Below are 18,198 nucleotides of genomic sequence, written 5' to 3'. Positions count from 1 at the left end.
TCATGGGAGCTTGAACGGAAGGAGTGGGGCAAAGGAGGGAGAGGGGGGTGCCTCTGTGAAAGGCAGGGAGAGATAGCCTTTCTCTAACTCAACAAAAGACAAGCAAACCCGTGTGCAGATGAAGGAGGGGTGGCTGGGGGAAGGTTACAAGTTGTCTTATTATGGAGAAGCTTGAACTGTCATCTGTACTTGATGGAAGCGAGAGAGATTGCAGTTGGAGCTGCAGAAGCGCTGCGTCCCTGATTGGATTAATAGAAAGGGAAGATGACTCTAGAATGGCTGCCCATTATCTGCACTACAAAGGGATTAGTGTGGGTTTCAGAGAAATTAATGGCTTTTGAGTTAGCGCAGAAATACTAATGAATGTCAGGGCCAGAGATGTACGGTGAACAAAATTGGTTCTCTTTTTGTGTGTGCGTGTGCTTGCACGTGTATCTATCCATTTGGGATATGAAAGTGTGCTTTTTCTCTACCATTTTGAGTTTTAGATTAGGCTTTCAGTTTTCATATTTAGCAGAAATACTCCTGAGTAGCTTATTTGTCGGCAAGGTATAGTTATATTGATTTCTTTTCCACCTTTCCAGACCTAGTGCCAAAGTAGCAATTTTTAATTGTTGTTATGATTTTAGCCAAATATGCAGGAAATCTCTGTAGGTAAAGTGTAGAGTGCTTTGAACATGGTGTTAAATGCAGGCTCTATTCTGAGTAAGTGGGCAATGTGGGGGAGCTGAGCTGGCAAGGCAAAACTGAAGTGCCTCCTTTTTGTTAGTGTGGATGGGAGGCAGCATCCTTCCCCCATTTTTAACCCCCATGAGGTTTGCATATGCACATTAAGTATATCAAGCAATTAATTCTCACGTACGTTCATTAAGTTTAACTGAAACATGTCTACTTAATCCTTATAAATCCTTAAAGTTGGTCTTCACTGAAGAGCTCTGAAGAGCTGGCCAAAGCTTCTACACTGTTGCTGTCCTTAGTCCTCCTCCTGACCATACACGAAACTCTCACAACCAACTACAGCAATGCTTTCAGCCAAGGACGGGAGCATTTCCTTAGACTGTAGGTTACAGCCCAAGGTCTGCTTCCTCACCAGTTGGTATCTGAAGTCCTTTGGACGGTAACTAAGTCCCTCAGATACTCATAGTCCCTGACTGTCCTTGTGCCCCTGGGAGGATAGACAGAGTCACCCATTAGCTGGCAGTGGTGAGAGCGGCTTGACCAGCAATCCTGGCTGTATTAGCTGGGAAGCCCGGTACACGTAGGGATGCAGTAACTTCTGTACAGGCTCATTTTTGGCTCTTTGTTTCCAAGCTTTGTCAAGCCCAGATGCTTCTGTTCTCTTAGCTCTGCATTGAAGACATCCTAGGTATACTCGGAAGCGATCATGTCTAAAACGTGTTAGACTGTGGTTTGTTAACATCAGTGGTAACTGGTTAAGCTGAGACACTGAAAATATTTTGCGCCTCCAGCTGTCTACCCTATCTGTCTTTCAAAGGTTGTCAGCCTGAGGCCAGAAACCATGAGTGAAACAGCTCCTGTATTGCTGCGGTTTGTAATGCTGTGTGTTAAGGTCGATTGGTGCTGATTTTGTTTTGACCTAATTGTGCTGGGCAGTGGATGAGGAGCCGTTCCCAGGTGGCTCCTTTGCTGCTGTGTTGGGAATAGCAGTCTCCAAGGGAGATGGACAACTGGATGCAGAAACCTCTTCACTTGTGTCTGTTAATTCTGCCACTGCTTGTAAGTGAAGACCCATCACGGGTACCCTTACTGGAAAGGTGAAGTAGAAGTCAAATGAGAGCAAGAATTTGTTCCTCAGGCTGGGTTGTTTTGGGGTGCCAAGTGTTAGAAGTCAGTGGTAGAGTGTAGCAATGAATGCCACTGAATTTATACAGGGACCAACAAAAATTGCATTGAGCCGCATATCCAGCCCAAGGTAAAAATATGACATTTGCATGTATTAATGGTGGCTGAAGTGGTGCAAATCAGATTGGAACAAATTTTGCATGGAAACCTTTTTTAAAACTCGGAAATGCTTTAGATAATTCCTTTTAAATTCGTATCACTTTGGTGCCCAGAGTGACTTGTGTATGGTTGGTTTTCTGGGGATGAAGAAAATTTCCCTTGACTGCCTTGGGCTGAGGTTTGTGAAAGGGCCTGCTCTGAAGCACCTGAAGTGCTGAGGCATTTAGGTATGTGTGTTTGAGTCTGGGCAGCCTCTTACTTTTCATTTTTGGTCATGTCTGCTGGTCCTGAGCCTGATTCTCATAAATCAGCAAAGCTCCTCTCTAGTAAACGGAGCTGTGCAAAATGTTCTGGTCCCGGGTCGTGCTGAAATGTGGTAAGAAACTGCCATTGCTGGGCACAGTTCTCCCTTCCCCGTGTCCTGGGTAAGTCCAGGTGCAGTGCCTGGGTGCTGGCAGCGGGGCTGTTCTGGCCAGTTCCAGTGGCCTCGCTGATGGGCACAGCTGTGCCTGTCAGACACAGGTGGGGCCTCTCTGGCAGAGTCCATTTCAGAAAGGGCAAAGCACTGCACTGTGGTCTGAGGAGCGAGGAAGAAAGTGTGAGGAGCAGCCCAGGGTCAGAGGAGGAGAAGGTGCTGCAGACGCCGGGGCAGGGATTCCCCTGCAGACCCTGGGGAGCAGGTATCTCCCTGCAGCCCATGCGGGACCCCATGCTGGAGAAGGTGGAGATTTCCTGAAGGAACTGTGGCCATGGAGTGCTAATGCAGGAGCAGGTTTATCCTGAAGGGCTGCAGCCCCTGGAGAGGACCCACACTGGAGCAGGAGAAAAGCGTGAGGAGGAAGGAGCAGCAGAGAGGAACTGACCATGAGCCCCCATTCCCCTTCCCCCTGTGCTGCTTGGAACAGGGGGAGGTAGAAGGGTTGTGTGTGAAAGCATGAAGTTGAGCCTGGGAAAGATTGGGCATGCGGGGAAGGTGTTTCAATTTGTATTTGTTTCTCACTGTCAAAATCTATTTTAATTGGCAATAGATTACTTGATAATATTGTACTCTTCTGGACTAGGTTCTGGGACTTGCAGTGTTTTGTTGCTCTGTCACTGTTCTCCTGGATAATCTCAGGAAAATTGCTTTGTTTCTCTGTCCCTCTGTTTCCTTGCCCCCTTTTTGTAAAGTGTTTTGGTACCTCTGGGTGAAAAAGTGCTGTATTCTCCTTGGTTCAAATGTAGAGTCAGTGCTTGTGTTAGGTAATTATAACCTATTGTGTGAAGGCTATTTCTGTGATCCTATCCTCCAGATATATCTTGTATGGGTAGGAGGGATAAGCCAGAATGACATAGCAATTTGAAACAATTATTTAAAAAGAATTAATGGTAACGTTCTCATTTTGTTTCCTCCAGAACACAAGCCAACGTTCCCAAATATTCTGAAGAAGGGATACTTAGAAGTTAGAAGAGGCAATGACAGCTACTGGCAAACCTGTTACGCTGAGCTCTCCCCATACAAACTGTACCTGTATTGCTTGGACAGCAGTGGCAACCAGACTCTTCCCACCGTGTATCCACTCATGCATTTTCAAAGGGTCACTGTTACTGGTTGCATTGAAACCAAGGTGGTGGACACTGTCCTGTCGGACAACTCACAGCTACAGCTGAAGGCAGAGTCCTCATGGGAGGCTTTGGACTGGGGACAGAAACTCTGGGAAGTGGTGCGTGCTTCTGTGCCTGCTTTCACAAGACAGCAGGAGAAAGTGGAGAACGTGCCAAAGCCTGACAATAACAGTGACCTTTCTCAAACCAATGGATTGTTAGAGAAGCCTATGGAGCTCTTTCTGTCCATGAATTTGACTGAAAACACTAAAGAGTACCAAAATATTCTCAAATCAGGGACTCTTTACAGGTTAACTGTCCAGAACAACTGGAAGGCATTTACTTTTGTCTTGAACAGGTCTTATCTCATGGCATTCCAACCGGGTAGGCTTGATGAAGATCCTCTGCTGAGCTACAATGTCGATGTGTGCCTGTCCGTACAGACAGATACTCAGGATGGCTGTGACTCTTGCTTTCAGGTCATTTTTCCTCAAGATGTCCTCCGCCTGCGTGCAGAGACCCGTCAGAGAGCCCAGGAGTGGATGGAAGCACTGAGGGCAGCAGCTAATGCTACTAGAAGTTTAAGTCAGAACCCGCAGGTTACGCTTAGGAACAAACCTGTAGATCGGCCCTTTGGAAACGATCTCAGAAAGAGCAAGCGCCAATCTGTGACCACCAGCTTCCTGAGCATCCTGACAACACTGTCTCTAGAGAGAGGGCTCACAGTTCAGAGCTTCAAGTGTGCAGGTAAGCGACCAGACTGCAGCATCTGCACCTACTCCCCTTCTGCAGGAAATCACTTGGAAGAGCATGTATGTGTTTTAGCAGCACACAGCTGTTCCCTGCCTCTTACTATGGCCGTAGACACTTTGGTGTGTTAGCCTTTCTTTGGTCTCTGGAAAACGTGGAGAAGAGCCTATGGGATATTCACCTGCATTTGATGAGCAGTGCTGAAACGTTAGATCCTGCACATATAGCACTGCATGGGCCAGGGCTGCCTTACAGGACGACTGAGCTGTTTCCTTGATTCAGGACACTGGAAAGGTGGTCCAGAATCAAAGCGACTTGAATTCTGGATACGAGGCAACTTTCCAATTTCGAGCACTTTTGTTTCCTTTTATTACTGCATCTCCTCCAAGTAATTTTTGGAACTCAGTTTCAGCTCCAGGCCTTCTGGGGAGACTCCTCAAAGCATATATGCTTCCATGAAACGCTGTCATTTGGCAATGTGTGTTCTAGTACGGAGGTTCAGGCATGAGCTCATCTGCTTGGTTCTTCCCTTGAGACAGGGGTGAAAAATTGACCTTAAGCCTCTGCATCTAATTGTAAATCTCAGTTCATTTGACTGCTGACTCTAGTCCTAGGCAAGAGCGTGATTTTATCCCGTTTGGGAATGAAGTGAAAATAGAGAGGACCTGTGTGAATGCAGTTCATTGTCCTTTTACTTTAGCAAGGGCATCTTCCCGGAGCAAATTTGGGAACTGTGTGCCTAAATTGTACTCTGTGGCTGGCTTTAGTTATGCTCACTTACAAATTGTCAGCTGTATCAGAAACGGCTTTCCTGAAGGGTTTTCCTCTTTTGTTATGGGAGCTATGAGGGTCCTGCCTCCTCCCCACTCTGTTCTGGTGTGGGGGAGCTGTCTGATGAGGATGTCTCCTGCTGCTCTGGAACGACACGTGGTGCTGGGGGGAGTCTGTGCGGGTCCAGGACCTGCTCGCTGGCCTGAATGCCTTCCGGGGGAGTCCCGAGCCCCAGCAGTACTGGGTTGCCCTCAGAACCGGCTGTGGGTGTAGCTGGGTTTGTCCCTCTGTGGTCATCACCTGGAGGTGGTGTTCCTGCTCACCTCTCTGCAGTCCGTGGCACCCACCTGGTAGCCGGAGCATCGTGAAGGTTGGCCTCACTGCAGCTAATGATTTGGTCACAATATTGTGCTTCAGGCTTCTGCCTGAATTCAGTTCTGTTCCTGGCCACAAACTTTGTGTGACTTCATGTCACTTTTTTCTAGGAGTAATTACGTGCCAAACTACTGCTGAAACTGAAGGTGCCTGGGTCCTATGATAACTCTGATTACCTGAACACTGTATCAGACAATGGTCATGTCTTACCTTTAAGGGTAGTTGTGAGAGTGAAAACTGCAGGGAGACTCTGGGAATGGGTCAAATAAGTATCCCCAAGATGGATCCAGCCCAGCATGTTACCCAGGAGACAGCCTTGTGAAACTCAAGAAGACAGCAGAATTTACAGCCTCATTTTAAGATAATGTCCCAGATGACATTAAAACTTTATTCCTCTCTGCTCATTGCTTTTAATTCAAAGCTCAGTAGAGGAAAATTTTGTAATTCTGCTTCATCCTCTGACTGAGGTCCAGGAGAGTTTCAAGTGAGCGTTTCCAATGATCTCCTCAAAAATAGGATCAGGCCCTGGGATGGCAACAAAATGCATGTCTCCGATACAAAATAGGTTTTAGTCTTGCATTATGTAGTATGGGAGCAGACTTTTCTGTGGGAAAGGGTGGATTTCCTCTCCCAAACATGGGGGGCGATTCATCTGCACTCAGTCATGTATTCCCCACAGAAATAAGGTGCTCCGACCACATCAGGGTTGCATGGAGTCTCTTCCCGATACACGTGAGGCATTCTCAGTGCTCCTGTGGCCTCCTTTTAGCCTGCAAAACTGAACAAACACTCTTGTGCAGAGAAATGTGAGTTGTGGAGAGTCTGTGAGAAGCCGGCCACTGGGATTCCCTGTACCTGAGGATGGGGATGCACAGCACTTACTGTAGGGGCGGACCATTTGCCATCTGCCTGAGACTCTTCGAGCTGGTCTTTGAGAGTCAGCTGGAACTTCCCGCTGTTACCACGGCGCAAAGAGATGAATAATTGTAATTATATCTGGGAGAAACTGGGGAAACTTGCCTGGCTCGGAGAAGTTGGTGCTGAGGAGAGTTCGGAGGCGCACCAGCAGGCTGAGACTCTCTCCTTGTACCTTGCTCCCTGCGGGCAGTTTGCCCTGGTCCCCGGCGTGGGCTGCTCTTTAACCTCAGGGGCCTGGTGTTGGTAATTACAGCTCGCAGGCATTGAGAGCGGGTTTTCCCCAGGGCTGCTGGGAGGGGTAAGCTTGGAAAAGGATGAGGGGGGGGGGTGGAAGAGAAGTTTTGCTGTGAATTCTTCAGCCATTTAGTGCAAATTCCTGTAATTACCGTCTTTGTGTCCTGTCCCAATGGCACATAATACAGCAGAAGCCTTTCCTAATTGAGACCTTACAGGAGGTACAAATCCCTCCTTTGTTCGGCCTGACAAATTAGTGCCAGAAAGTGGCAAGGTCCGAGTGGGAATCAAAGGCAAGCAACACAAAGATGGAACTTAAGGCTACAGTAATAACCCTCTCTAGTCCTGCAGGGTGGGAGGGAAGGAAAAGTAATGACCAATGAAAAATGAAGGGGGTTTTTGTTATAAATTCCCTTGACATGACAGCACCTCAGGGCTGCTTTATTTATTTAGGAAAAGTGATTAAATAGTAATACAACAGGGCAGACCATTGTCTCTTGAGCTACCCCCCTTCCTACAGACCCCTGCTGCCTTGGCTAATTGATTGACAATGAACCTCTGATAAAGAAGGTTGTTGGGAGGACCTGGTGGGGACAGGGTGGGTTTTTTTTTTTTTTTTTGTTTTCTCTTTGCAGTCTTTGTGGGGTTCCCCTCCCCGATTTTCTTCTGTTTGAAATGCCCTCTGCATCCCCCTTTCCTTTTCTCCTTCAGTAAAAGCTTTTCAAGGGACTGCTCCCAGACAAACAGCTGACACTCACAAGCAGGTAGGGAAGAATGCGAATGTCTGCGCCTGGCTATTGGCAAGTTTATCTTGGAGTCTGACTAGCACTTTTCAACTCGTGATACAAGCCAGGGCGGTGGTGTCAGATGTAGTCATGGGGCAGGGGGAACAAACTGTTGATACACTGGAGTCAGAACAGCAGCTTGAAAAAAGTTTTCTTCTGCTTGATCAGCAGATACAACAGCTTTTCCCCACATACCTAACTCCTAGTCTTACTGCAGAGGGCAGGGTGTTATTTCTCATAATTTCCAAAAATGAACTAATAGGCCACTGATTAATAGTGGAGAGCCATGTTTTTGTAAACCCTTTCGCCTTTGCTGCCATTGTTTATATTTTTGGCTTGGAACATAAATATGTTTTGGAACATGGGGTTAACTAGAAACTGCTGGTACTGGAATGGCAGCTTCCTCTGTCCTTTGCATGTTCATATAACTGCAGGCATGATCTTGCCCTGTTGCTGGGGCACAGCAATGTTCCCGTGGGAAGTGTTTGTGGCTCTGAGCAAGAGTGGCATTTCTAAGCATCGATCTGCTCAGGTGAGACTTTGGAGGGCCCTACCCTTTGTCTTCAAATGGATATGAAGTGAAAGTTGGTCGCAAATCCAAGCTGGTAAATATCAGGTTTTAGGATTTGTTCTTTGATACGTAGGAAATAAGAGACATGCATCATGTTAGGATGATCTGTTGGCGGGGACTTATTATTTTTTTATGTATTTATTTCACCTGGATTCAAGAGAAATCCCCAAATTGTTCATGTTACAAATTTGGGATGAGGTGACTTCCATCAAAACATGCGTTTGGCAAGTGCAGCATCTTGCAGACAGCAGTAGCCGGTTGAGAGTACTGCAGTGGCTGTCCTGTCTCCCTGTTGGGCCATCTGTGGGCTGCTGGGGAAAGGCAGGTGTTTCTCCTGGAGGTGCGTGAGGAGCAAATGCCCCCAGCTGCCCTTCGCTATTACTATTCCCTTGGCATGTGCCTTCATGTTTCCATAGATGGGGAAGACAAATGGCCTCTGCCCTTGCCTCCTGTTTACGCATAGCTCCTGTTCTTTTCATGTCTCTCTTCCTTTTCACCTTTTATTTTTTTTCCTCCCTGTCCTTTATTAAAACAAACATTTTTTCAGTGAAGTCACTTGTGTCTGCCAGGAACAGCAAATCCTAATGGATGTGGGAGTTTCTGCCTTGCAAAATGTGCTCTACACCCTTTTGTTTGTCTGTGTGACTTTCCTTGCTCCTCTTCTGGGGTGCCTTTTGTCTTTTCCTCTCTGCTTTCTCCATGCCTCCTCACTTCCCAAAAGGATAAATACTGCTATTAGGGCTCCACTGACTTGGCTGGCTGAGCTGAACACTGGGTGCAGAGAAGCCAGGGTTAGTAAATGGGCTATTTCCTGAGCTTGCAGCCCTGTCAAATTGAGCAGCAGGTGGAAAGCTGTTGGCTTTCAAGGAGTCATTCTGCCTCTAGTGCTGTGATCATCTGTGTAGGCGGGGGACAGTCCAGTGCAACATGCCCAGCTTGTCCAGTCTCTGCTCTAGCCTACCTCACTGGTCTGAAATCAGCCCCTACTGTGGTAAAAGTAAAGTTCCCTTTCCCCGCCCCCACAATGAAAAGAAAGTATTTTCCTAGTTGCTTGCAAGCCAGCAAGTGTGATTTAAAAAAAAAAAAAAAAAAAATTAGCCAGGTGCAATGTTGACTTCGTTCAACTTCTCAAAAAGCCATATAGTTGAAACTTCTCAAATCCAGATAGTTGAAAAGCATGGGTGCTCCTTCCTTGAATTTAGCAAGTACTTTGTGAACTGTTGTCACACTCGGCACCTATTTGTAGCATTTCACTGAAATAAAAATACTAGGGGACAAATCTTAGCAAACATAGCAAAATAGTAAAATACCAGAAGGTCCTTTGGAAAGTTGTCAGCACTCTTGTCACATTTTTAGTCCCAAATAACAATAGTCCTCACCTTGTCCAGGGCTTTTAGGATTGTGTTTTCTAAGTGCTGTATATATTTTGTGCTTGGTTTAATTTCAATCGATCTCTTTGTTCCAAGGCTTCGGCAGCTTTTTGCCTTCCTTGTATTTGAGACTCTGTAAAATCCCCTGAGAATGTGTTTTGCACTGTAAAGGTTTTATTAAGTATCTTCACTTTAGATCACAGTCTTCCAGTCTTGTATGTGACTTTCAGGCCCTGTTTCTATTGATTCAAAAGTAAAACTTCCACCGCCAACAGTGGTATTTCTAAACTCTTATTCTTTGTTAGCCAAAACCAGCTGAGCAAAAACCCATTGTCCATGGCTAAACTGGTATTTGGAAAGTACGCTGTCTAAACGAGGCCACTGACTTGTTGCGAGGACTGGGGGGAAGGTTTCCAGGCAAGTGTGACTAGAATTTGTGTAGCAAGGAGTGCTTAATTACAGTGGACCTACATGTTTCAAAACACAAGGTTGCTGGTCCACAGTGCTTTGATGTGTGGCAGCTCTTGTTTGGGTAGAGACCAGAAGATACCCCATGGTATCTCTTTTACTTGCTTGAGTTGATTAAACCTGTTATCAGTGATCAGTCATGATCACAGAAGCCATTTAATTTTCAGTGGTGAGTGAGCTCTTCAATGCGGTTTTAAGATGGCTTGACTAGGGGAAATGGCACTGAAAACTATTAGCTTTGTCTAAGCTGGTAGAGGTTAGGTCCTTCACCTTCCTGGGATCTGGCTGGCACCTTCGCAGAGTGGGATTTTCCCCTTCATAGGATTTGGTTTGGAGTTGGCCTGCTGCTGCCCAGAAGGGCAGTTTAGCTGAGTACTTAGGCAGTTCAGTGCCTGCCCTGCACCCTGATGTGCACTTTGCAATCCTCAGCTGGTGTTTTACTGACTACTTTGCCTTAGCCCTGCAGGTGGAACAGCTGATACAAATGTCTTGGCTGATGAATCTACATATTCCTCCTGGCAGGTTTAAAGGGCGCCTGTGCTGCCTGTACAGTGATGGGTGACCCCATCACTCTAATCTGCCTCTGTGAACAGCTCTGCAGGTTTTCAGTATGTTCTTGTTTTGCCTTTTTTTTTTCCCATCACAAATAAAATATTTGTCCTTATTTCTTTTACTGTTAATGACCTCAGCTCTGCTGTGTGTGAGCATGTCTCAGCGTAGGCTCTGTGTTTGTCCTTGGCTATGCCTTGTTTCTTCCTGGCTTGTGGGTGCTAGGTATTAGTTCCACTGCCCCGAAAGAACTCTTGGTTGCTTGGGGGTTTTTTTTGGTCCATTTATTGTGTGAAGCCAGTCTTGATGAATCTTTTGGCATAAAGTTCAAAGAAGAGAATGCCAAAACCAGGGAGTCTAAATGTCCCAAGTCTCACCTTTGTTGGGATGCAAAAAGCTACGTCTGGACAAAAGGAAGTGTTTTCAGACCAGAAAATTCCAAACACCACCCCCACCCCCTCGCCCCTGTTCTTCGCTGGAGAACCCAGAGGTTGAATTGCATTACAAGAGACAGCTTTATTTGTTGGGCTAACTTCTTTTAAATCAGTCAAGCCAGCTTTTGCTAATAAAGGCCTTGCCTTCACAAAAAGGCACAGGCAGGGTATATCAGCACAACAGTTTTTCTGCAGTTGCAGTTTATACCAGGACCCTGAACTGTTTTGGGACATGACTGTCAATTTAGTTTCCTAAGAAAACAAAGCTGATGTTATAATGCTGTTTGCTCACAGTTTTACCCTGCTCCATAAGATTTGTACCTACTTGACGCTTTTAACAAAGTTTGACAGAGGAGAGGAGGTGGCAAAGATGTGGGAATCTTAGAGGTTTCACAGAAGCTGGCATCATAGGGAGCCACTCTTAATGCTGCTCTGGAAAAAAACACCTGCGACGTGCACTGTGCGTTTGCTCGGCATCAGAGCATCCACGCGGGTATGCAGCCTTGAGGGACAAATACAGAAGAAAAATGGCTGGTTTAGGTCCACTACCGCAAAACTAGGGCATTTGTGTGTGTGTTGGCAGGGCTGCCCCCGCTTCTGTCACATGCCAAAGCAGTGTATTATTGGCAAAACTATTACATTTGGATCAAATTGGGGGAATGCAAAAGACGTTACAGAGCAAACCACAGGCCAGCTGGTGGGAAGATTTCAGGTTCTGAGTCTGGCCTTCTGCAACGTCAATAGACTCTGATACATACCTGTGCTGTGTAAATCTGAATAGTGCATCTGCCCAAAGTAGTGCTGTGGTGGTGATTTGTGACCAAGAAGAAGTTCAGCCAAATAGCACTGGCAAAAAATATATAACCACACTTACTGCACAGTTGTTCCTCATGTTAAAAGGAGATACAAAACCAGCTGTACATTCAAACAGAAACAGAACTGATTATTTCTAGGTATGTTGATAGCTGCTGTATCAAATAAATGAACCTTAGCAAACTAGGTAGCTTTCAGTGTAAGTAAATGAGTGAGCGGTGCAGGGGTAAGTGGTCTTCAAACTAACTGTAGAGCAGGAATGAAAACTGAGTTAAGTAGAGACTCTTTTTGCTAAACGACCCAGCCACAGCTGAGGATGCTGGCACCAGTGTTTGCTCTGATCGCACAAATGGCTGGCCTGCTCTTTGCTCTGTTCGCTTGTCTACCTTCTCAGTATATAAAAACAAGCATGAGTGTAATCAACTGTAGGAGTGGGAATACCATTATTAATTATGCTCAAATTATCTACTTACTCATAGCTGGCAGACTTTGAGAGCTGGCCCAGAGAGTGTGTTCAGTTGCCATCTCTGACTGAAGAGCTGGTAAATTACTGAATCCTGCCAATAAGTCATTCCATGTGAGCTCCTGTTCCCTTCTGTCAGGCAGTGCTTCAGTCTCAGCAAAGCGCCAGATATTGCAGAGAATAATCCTATAAGGGCATGGGGGAAAGAATAGCAAATTAGCTTGAGGTGTACAGTATTATTCCTCAACACTGTTGTCCTGGGAAAGGGGAGAAAGGAGTTGAAAGGATGCACTAGGAGAATGCAAACTGGCCATGTGTTAAAAGATTCACAAACTATAACAATGTGTGAAGTGTGTCTTCATAGCTGTTTGTAATTCCCTCAGAGCAAGTTCTTGGGGAAGAATGGCATCTTGGCCATTCACAGCATTTGACACTAAAGGTAAAAGAACCTATATTCTGGCGAAATTCAAGTGGGGAAATCCAAGGAAATAAAAAGCTAGTTTTCCAAAAGTATGGTTTTATTGCAGCCATTTGACACACAGCTAGTATTTTTTGGTCCTGATTTATTGATGAAATTTTTTCTTGACTTACATATGCAAAATGCGAGCTTACACTTTGACATTTATGTTTTTTCAGTGTTACATTTGCAGGCTTGACTACTGTTGGTTTTATCGGGAAGGCAGAATTTAGCTGTGTAACCTGCAGCATGCTTGTATGCTATCTTCTACAAAGGATAATACAAACATGCAGGATGTTGCGTATGCATGTATATGTGCTATCATCTGGCTTGTTTCCACTAGTGATTTTTTTTTTTTTTCTTGATTCTTCATCTTCTCAGAGAGGGTCACAGCTCTGCGTGTTCAGCCTGACTGACGCAAAGGGTGTTGTTTACTTCACCTACCCCTAGCAGTCTAAATATTGGTTGTCTACGCTAATCCAGTCTTCGCTGATTGGAAGAAAGCCTAGATGTCTAGAGGATGATTTATCTCATCTACCTTGGAGAGATGCTCTGCGGCAGCGTGCCTGTGAGACATCACTAGTAGGATGGGATGGGTCACTCTCTGGAGTGGCCTGTCTCCTCAGCCCTGGCTAGAGCCTGTAGCCAGCAAGCCTAGACTGGGTAGGCTAAGTTAGCTGAGCTGGATTCTGCGAGACAGGAAAGACAGGGCTATGCATTGTATCTTCAAGTGGCACTAACGAAGATGGGAAGGCTGTTAATTTAGGGCTTAGTCCTGAGCTCCAGCTAATAGTCAAGGTTTCCATTGACTCAGAATGGTTGGTCCATCCTTTGGAGTCTATGTGAAAAAAAATTGAGTCTGGCAGCTGAGGACTAGTGAACCCTTCATTATTTCCTGAGAAGCTGATCTAGATTATAATTAAAGTGGGATTTGTACATTGCTGAGATAAATAATGTGGGATTTATACATTGCTTAGATAATTATAACTGAATAGGGTTAAAGCCACATGGCTTCAACAGGGAAAATTTTCTGCCTTTAATCTGTTAAGGGTTTTCTTTTTTTTTTTTTAGAGTCCCTAAGAAGCTCACAAAAAAGTGGGCAACGTGAATAAAGTGTCAGACTTTGCTTGGAGGTTTATGAGTTTTGATTATTTCTTTAGAAAGAGAATTGCTTTGGGAAAAAAGTAGTGCTGGGAAAAGGACAAAGTGTAATGTGAATTCAAACCTGGGTAGGCATGAGGGAGAACTGAGCTGGATTGTTAGTGTGTCTTCCTCATGAGTTTGAGTTTTCCCATGGTGGAGTGAACTGGAGTAGGTGCACAGAAACACAAGGCCAGCAACTGAAGTAATTCTCACCTCCTCTTTCTGTTTGTGCTGAGCAGCTAGAGCAATGTTGTGTCTCATCTAACACTCTGAAAATTTGTTGCTGTGCTGCTTCTCAGTCTGTTTTATGGCTTTATCAAGCTGAAAGCCTTTTGAAGTCTGTGGGTCATTTTCTTTTCTTCATATTGTATGTTGTTTCTAAATGAATTAGCTTCTAAGCTAATCTGTCACAGATTTAATTATGGTACACAGTCAGGAGGGAGTTGCTTTTCCCTGATACTGAGCAAGGAACTTTATTGAATAAGGAAAACAGTTGTGTACTTAATTCTAGTTTGGTCTTCCACTTTCTCTGTTTCACTGTGGAGCTGCTCCAATCTTTTCTTGCTAAAAGATTAAAGAAAAAGGTATCTGGATAAAAAGAATAGTTGTGTGTGTCTTCCTTGACTGTAAGAGTATGCAACACCCTGAAAGTGGCAGAAATGGTGTTTTCCATACTTTGCAGAAGAGGAATTATATTTAAGTGTCTTGGGTTCTTCCTCCATACTGTCCTCACCACCACCTTAAGTCAAGGAGAGAGACTTGTTATAACTTTTTAACCTCATCTTCCTGTACTACTTTCCTCCTGAGGTCTTAGCACCTGGAGATGAGCCTCTTGATGTTGATACTCCTTCTCTGGGCACAGACATGTTGTTGAGAGAGGTTCATCTGTGCCCAGCAGCGCTTTCTTGCTGCTATTTTTTCTAACCCCTTTTTTCTTTGTTTGATTCCAAGGCTGTTTTGTTATATTTTCTGTGATGAAAGGTTTGGGATTATTCCTTCCCTCACTTTGCTAACAGTATACCTACAGTGACACTTCTTCCCTCTGTAGCTTGCTCCATAACGTCCTTCAGGTAGGGATGATTTGGGGTAATAGTAAATATTGCAGTATTCTCCTTGCTCTAGGCTCAAGGTTTGCCAGACCTTTGTACAGGTGTTATATGGATAATATTCTGTGTGAGCATTAGGAATAGGTGAGAGAGGCTTGGTGAAAGTTGTGCTGCTTTTTTCCCCACACCTTGTGGAAGGTGCTTTCTCTAGCTATAGGCAAGTAAGTGTTTTCTCTGCAAACATGAAATGGTCCCTTCCCTCACCCCAAACTATTTGTTGAGTTGTGTTATCAATCTCTGAGGTGGTCAGCTGCATCCGACTATCTTGCTGGGAGGGGTGCTCAAGAGTTTAAAGCCAGGAATCGGTACTACCTTTGCTTCTGGTAAACACAATGGCAAGTTCATGTACCTGAATGTCCAGGTGCAGGATTTCTAAGGGCATTAAGCCACAAACTATTGCTTCCTCCTCTTCTTTCTCTCTCGCTCTATTTTTTTCCGTCTTAAAAAAACGAAGTAGCATAAGTGGTCTATGCCACAGAAATGTTTGTCATGCTACATCACTTTGAACTGCATAACATCAAAGAAAATCAGTGCTTTGATAACTTGATTTGAAAGGATTGTAGAAATAGCCATCATTATGAATCACAACAGATAGGAATGGAAAGGATGGTGATTTTCAAACAGCAAAGCTTGTAAGGTAAGGGAAAATGTAAGGTAGGTGCCTGTGCCATGTTCTCATCTGAAATGCCCCAACCTTACAACTGTTACGTAGCTTTGGAGACTATGATTTACTTGAGGGTATGAAGAGGAGTGAGAAATACTCTGTGTAAAAATGTGTTTCTGTGGAACAAGGAAACAAACGTGGACTCAGAGAAGGGCTGGAATAAGGGAGAAGGCAATGCATGCTGCTTGGGTAGGAACTTTTTCCACTTTCTCCTCTTTATAAAACCACCCTTCCTGAAGGGAAGGGCATCCAAGATTGCTTGCTGAGACCCTCCTTATCCTGGAGACCTTCAGTTCCTCTGGGTTGGACATAGGGAGGAGCAGGGAGGCCCCCCCAGCACTTCTGTGCTTTGTCATTCCTCTCCTGAGGAAACTCTGTCCATGGACTGGAATGAGTTTCTGGCTCTAGGAAGTTGCAAGAAATTAGGCCTTAAAATGGTGACTTCTCAACTGCAAATGTTTCAGTTTAGGGTGATGGCAATTCAAATTGGAGTTTAGCTTATTCTTGCCTTCAGTCTAATGGATAGGAGCTAGGGCACTAAGGCAGACCAGAGCCTGTAGAGTGGCAGGGAGTGCACAGTGGCAGTCAGATGAAATCAGTGTGTCCGGTCCCATCCCCGTCCCCCAGACAAGTAAGTGATGGCTGGTGGGGAATGTTTATAAAGGTTTCAATGGCATTGAGTTAGGATACTTCAGCCTCATTCAGACACAGCTTTACCACTAGTACTTCATCAGCTGCTGCAATCACATAGAGCTAGAAAATACTGCATGTCATTTAGCAGTTTCTCTTTCACCCAACATGAGGTGATGGCGGAGGCCAGCTGAGGTATGAAGACAGATGCTTCAGTGCCTTTCAGTGATAGGAAATTCAGAGGCAACTAGTGAGGAGAAAGATTCAGACCCTTCACTTCTTTTAGCAAGGCTGGCACAGCAGAATGTGTTGTACTGAGGTATTGCTAATGCAAACATCCTCTCTGAGGGCTTAGAATAGAATCATAGAATCGTTTAGGTTGGAAAAGACCTTTAAGATCATCCAGTCCAACCATTAACTTACACTACCAAGTCCACACTAAACCAATCAAGGGTAGACTAGACTAAACCATGTCCCGAAGTGCCACATCTACCTGTTTTTTGAACACTTCCAGGGATGGGGACTCCACCACCTCTCTGGGCAGCCTGTTCCAATGCTTGACCACCCTTTCTGTGAAGAAGTTTTTCCTAATATCCAACCTAAACCTCCCCTGGTGCAGCTTGAGCCCATTTCCTCTTGTCCTATCGCTAACTACTTGGGAGAAGAGCCCAACAGCCACCTCACTACAACCTCCTTTCAGGTAGTTGTAGAGAGCGATAAGGTCTCCCCTCAGCCTCCTCTTCTCCAGGCTAAACAACCCCAGTTCCCTCAGCTGCCCCTCATAAGGCCTGTGCTCCAGACCCTTCACCAGCCTTGTTGCCCTTCTCTGAACACGCTCCAGCACCTCAGTGTCTTTCTTGTAGTGAGGGGCCCAAAACTGGACACAGTATTCCAGGTGTGGCCTCACCAGCGCCGAGTACAGGGGAGCAATCACCTCTCTGCTCCTGCTGGCCACACTATTCCTGAAACAGGCCAGGATGCTGTTGGCCTTCTTGGCCGCCTGGGCACACTGCTGGCTCATGTTCAGCCAGCTGTCTGCCAACACCCCCAGATCCTTTTTGGCCAGGCAGCTTTCCAGCCACTCCTCCCCAAGCCTGTAGCGTTGCATGGGGTTGTTGTGACCGAAGTGCAGGACCTGGCACTTGGCCTTGTTGAACCTCATACAATTGGCCTTGGCCCATCGATCCAGTCTGTCCAGGTCTCTCTGCAGGGCCATCCTACCCTCGAGCAGATCGACACTCCCACCCAGTTTGGTGTCCTCTGCAAACTTACTGAGGGTGCACTCAATCCCCTCATCCAGATCATCGATAAAGACACTAAACAAGGCTGGCCCCAAAACAGAGCCCTGGGGCTTGTTCCCATGTAGCTTGGGAAAGGGGAATGTTCTCTTTCATAGATTCCTTCATCTTGCTCCATGAAGAGATGAGTGGGCATACTTCTCCGTTTCCTTTACAGAGGAGCAAGATTTACCTCTGTTGTGCTTTTAAAAACACGGGCTCCATAGCAACAGCGTGAGTACCTTCTGCAAGCATCTTCCAGGGCTAGTAGTCAGGTGAATGTCATGTCAGACTGGTATTTCATGTCTTGTCAGCTGTTGAAAACCTTCACCTTTATGTATGAATGCATTTTGAAAATTGAAAGAATGGTCCTGTATGTACTACAGAGCACTGATACTGAGCTTACTACCAGGCTGCCTGCTGACTTCATCCGTCACGGCATAGTGGAGGACGACTGCATGGAAACTCTTTTAACTGACTAGTCAGGAAACTGCTTTTTTAGAAAAAGAGAAGAACAGGAAAGGAAGGATGGGAAAATGCATGCTTTGCACTGAGGGAAATAGGAAGTTGTTGGCTCCTAAGTTCTGATCCCAAGCCACAGTCATAGGTCGTATTTTTTGTAACGCAGTGCTGAGTTACTTGAATTGACTTTACCTTATAAGAGGCATACCTGCATTTTTTCTGCCCGAAAAATATTGCCTTGCAAAAAGTTCTGCTAGTATTGACCATACAAAAACTATTTCTGCGATGATAATAGTTTACAGCTATAATGTTTGGGTTTTCTGTTTGATTATTAGCTAAGACGAGGTCACATTTTTGCATTATGTATGTTGAGTTATACCACTTGAGATATGTGTTTATACTTATGTTCTGA

At 45.3% G+C, this 18,198-nt stretch overlaps 1 protein-coding gene across 1 annotated transcript in view; it reads left to right on the top strand.

Annotated features, from left to right (window-relative positions):
* Positions 1 to 18,198, top strand: part of PLEKHM3 (pleckstrin homology domain containing M3) — a 77,359-nt gene that overhangs the window by 8,698 nt on the left and 50,463 nt on the right. The window contains exon 2 of the mRNA XM_075711478.1: positions 3,358 to 4,293. Within this exon, the coding sequence (XP_075567593.1) occupies positions 3,358 to 4,293 (936 nt within the window). The remainder of the gene's footprint in view (positions 1 to 3,357; positions 4,294 to 18,198) is intronic.

The sequence above is a fragment of the Pelecanus crispus genome, chromosome 5 (assembly GCF_030463565.1).
Source record: "Pelecanus crispus isolate bPelCri1 chromosome 5, bPelCri1.pri, whole genome shotgun sequence".
NCBI lineage: Eukaryota > Metazoa > Chordata > Aves > Pelecaniformes > Pelecanidae > Pelecanus > Pelecanus crispus.
This window is presented reverse-complemented; position numbering and strand designations above follow the sequence as displayed.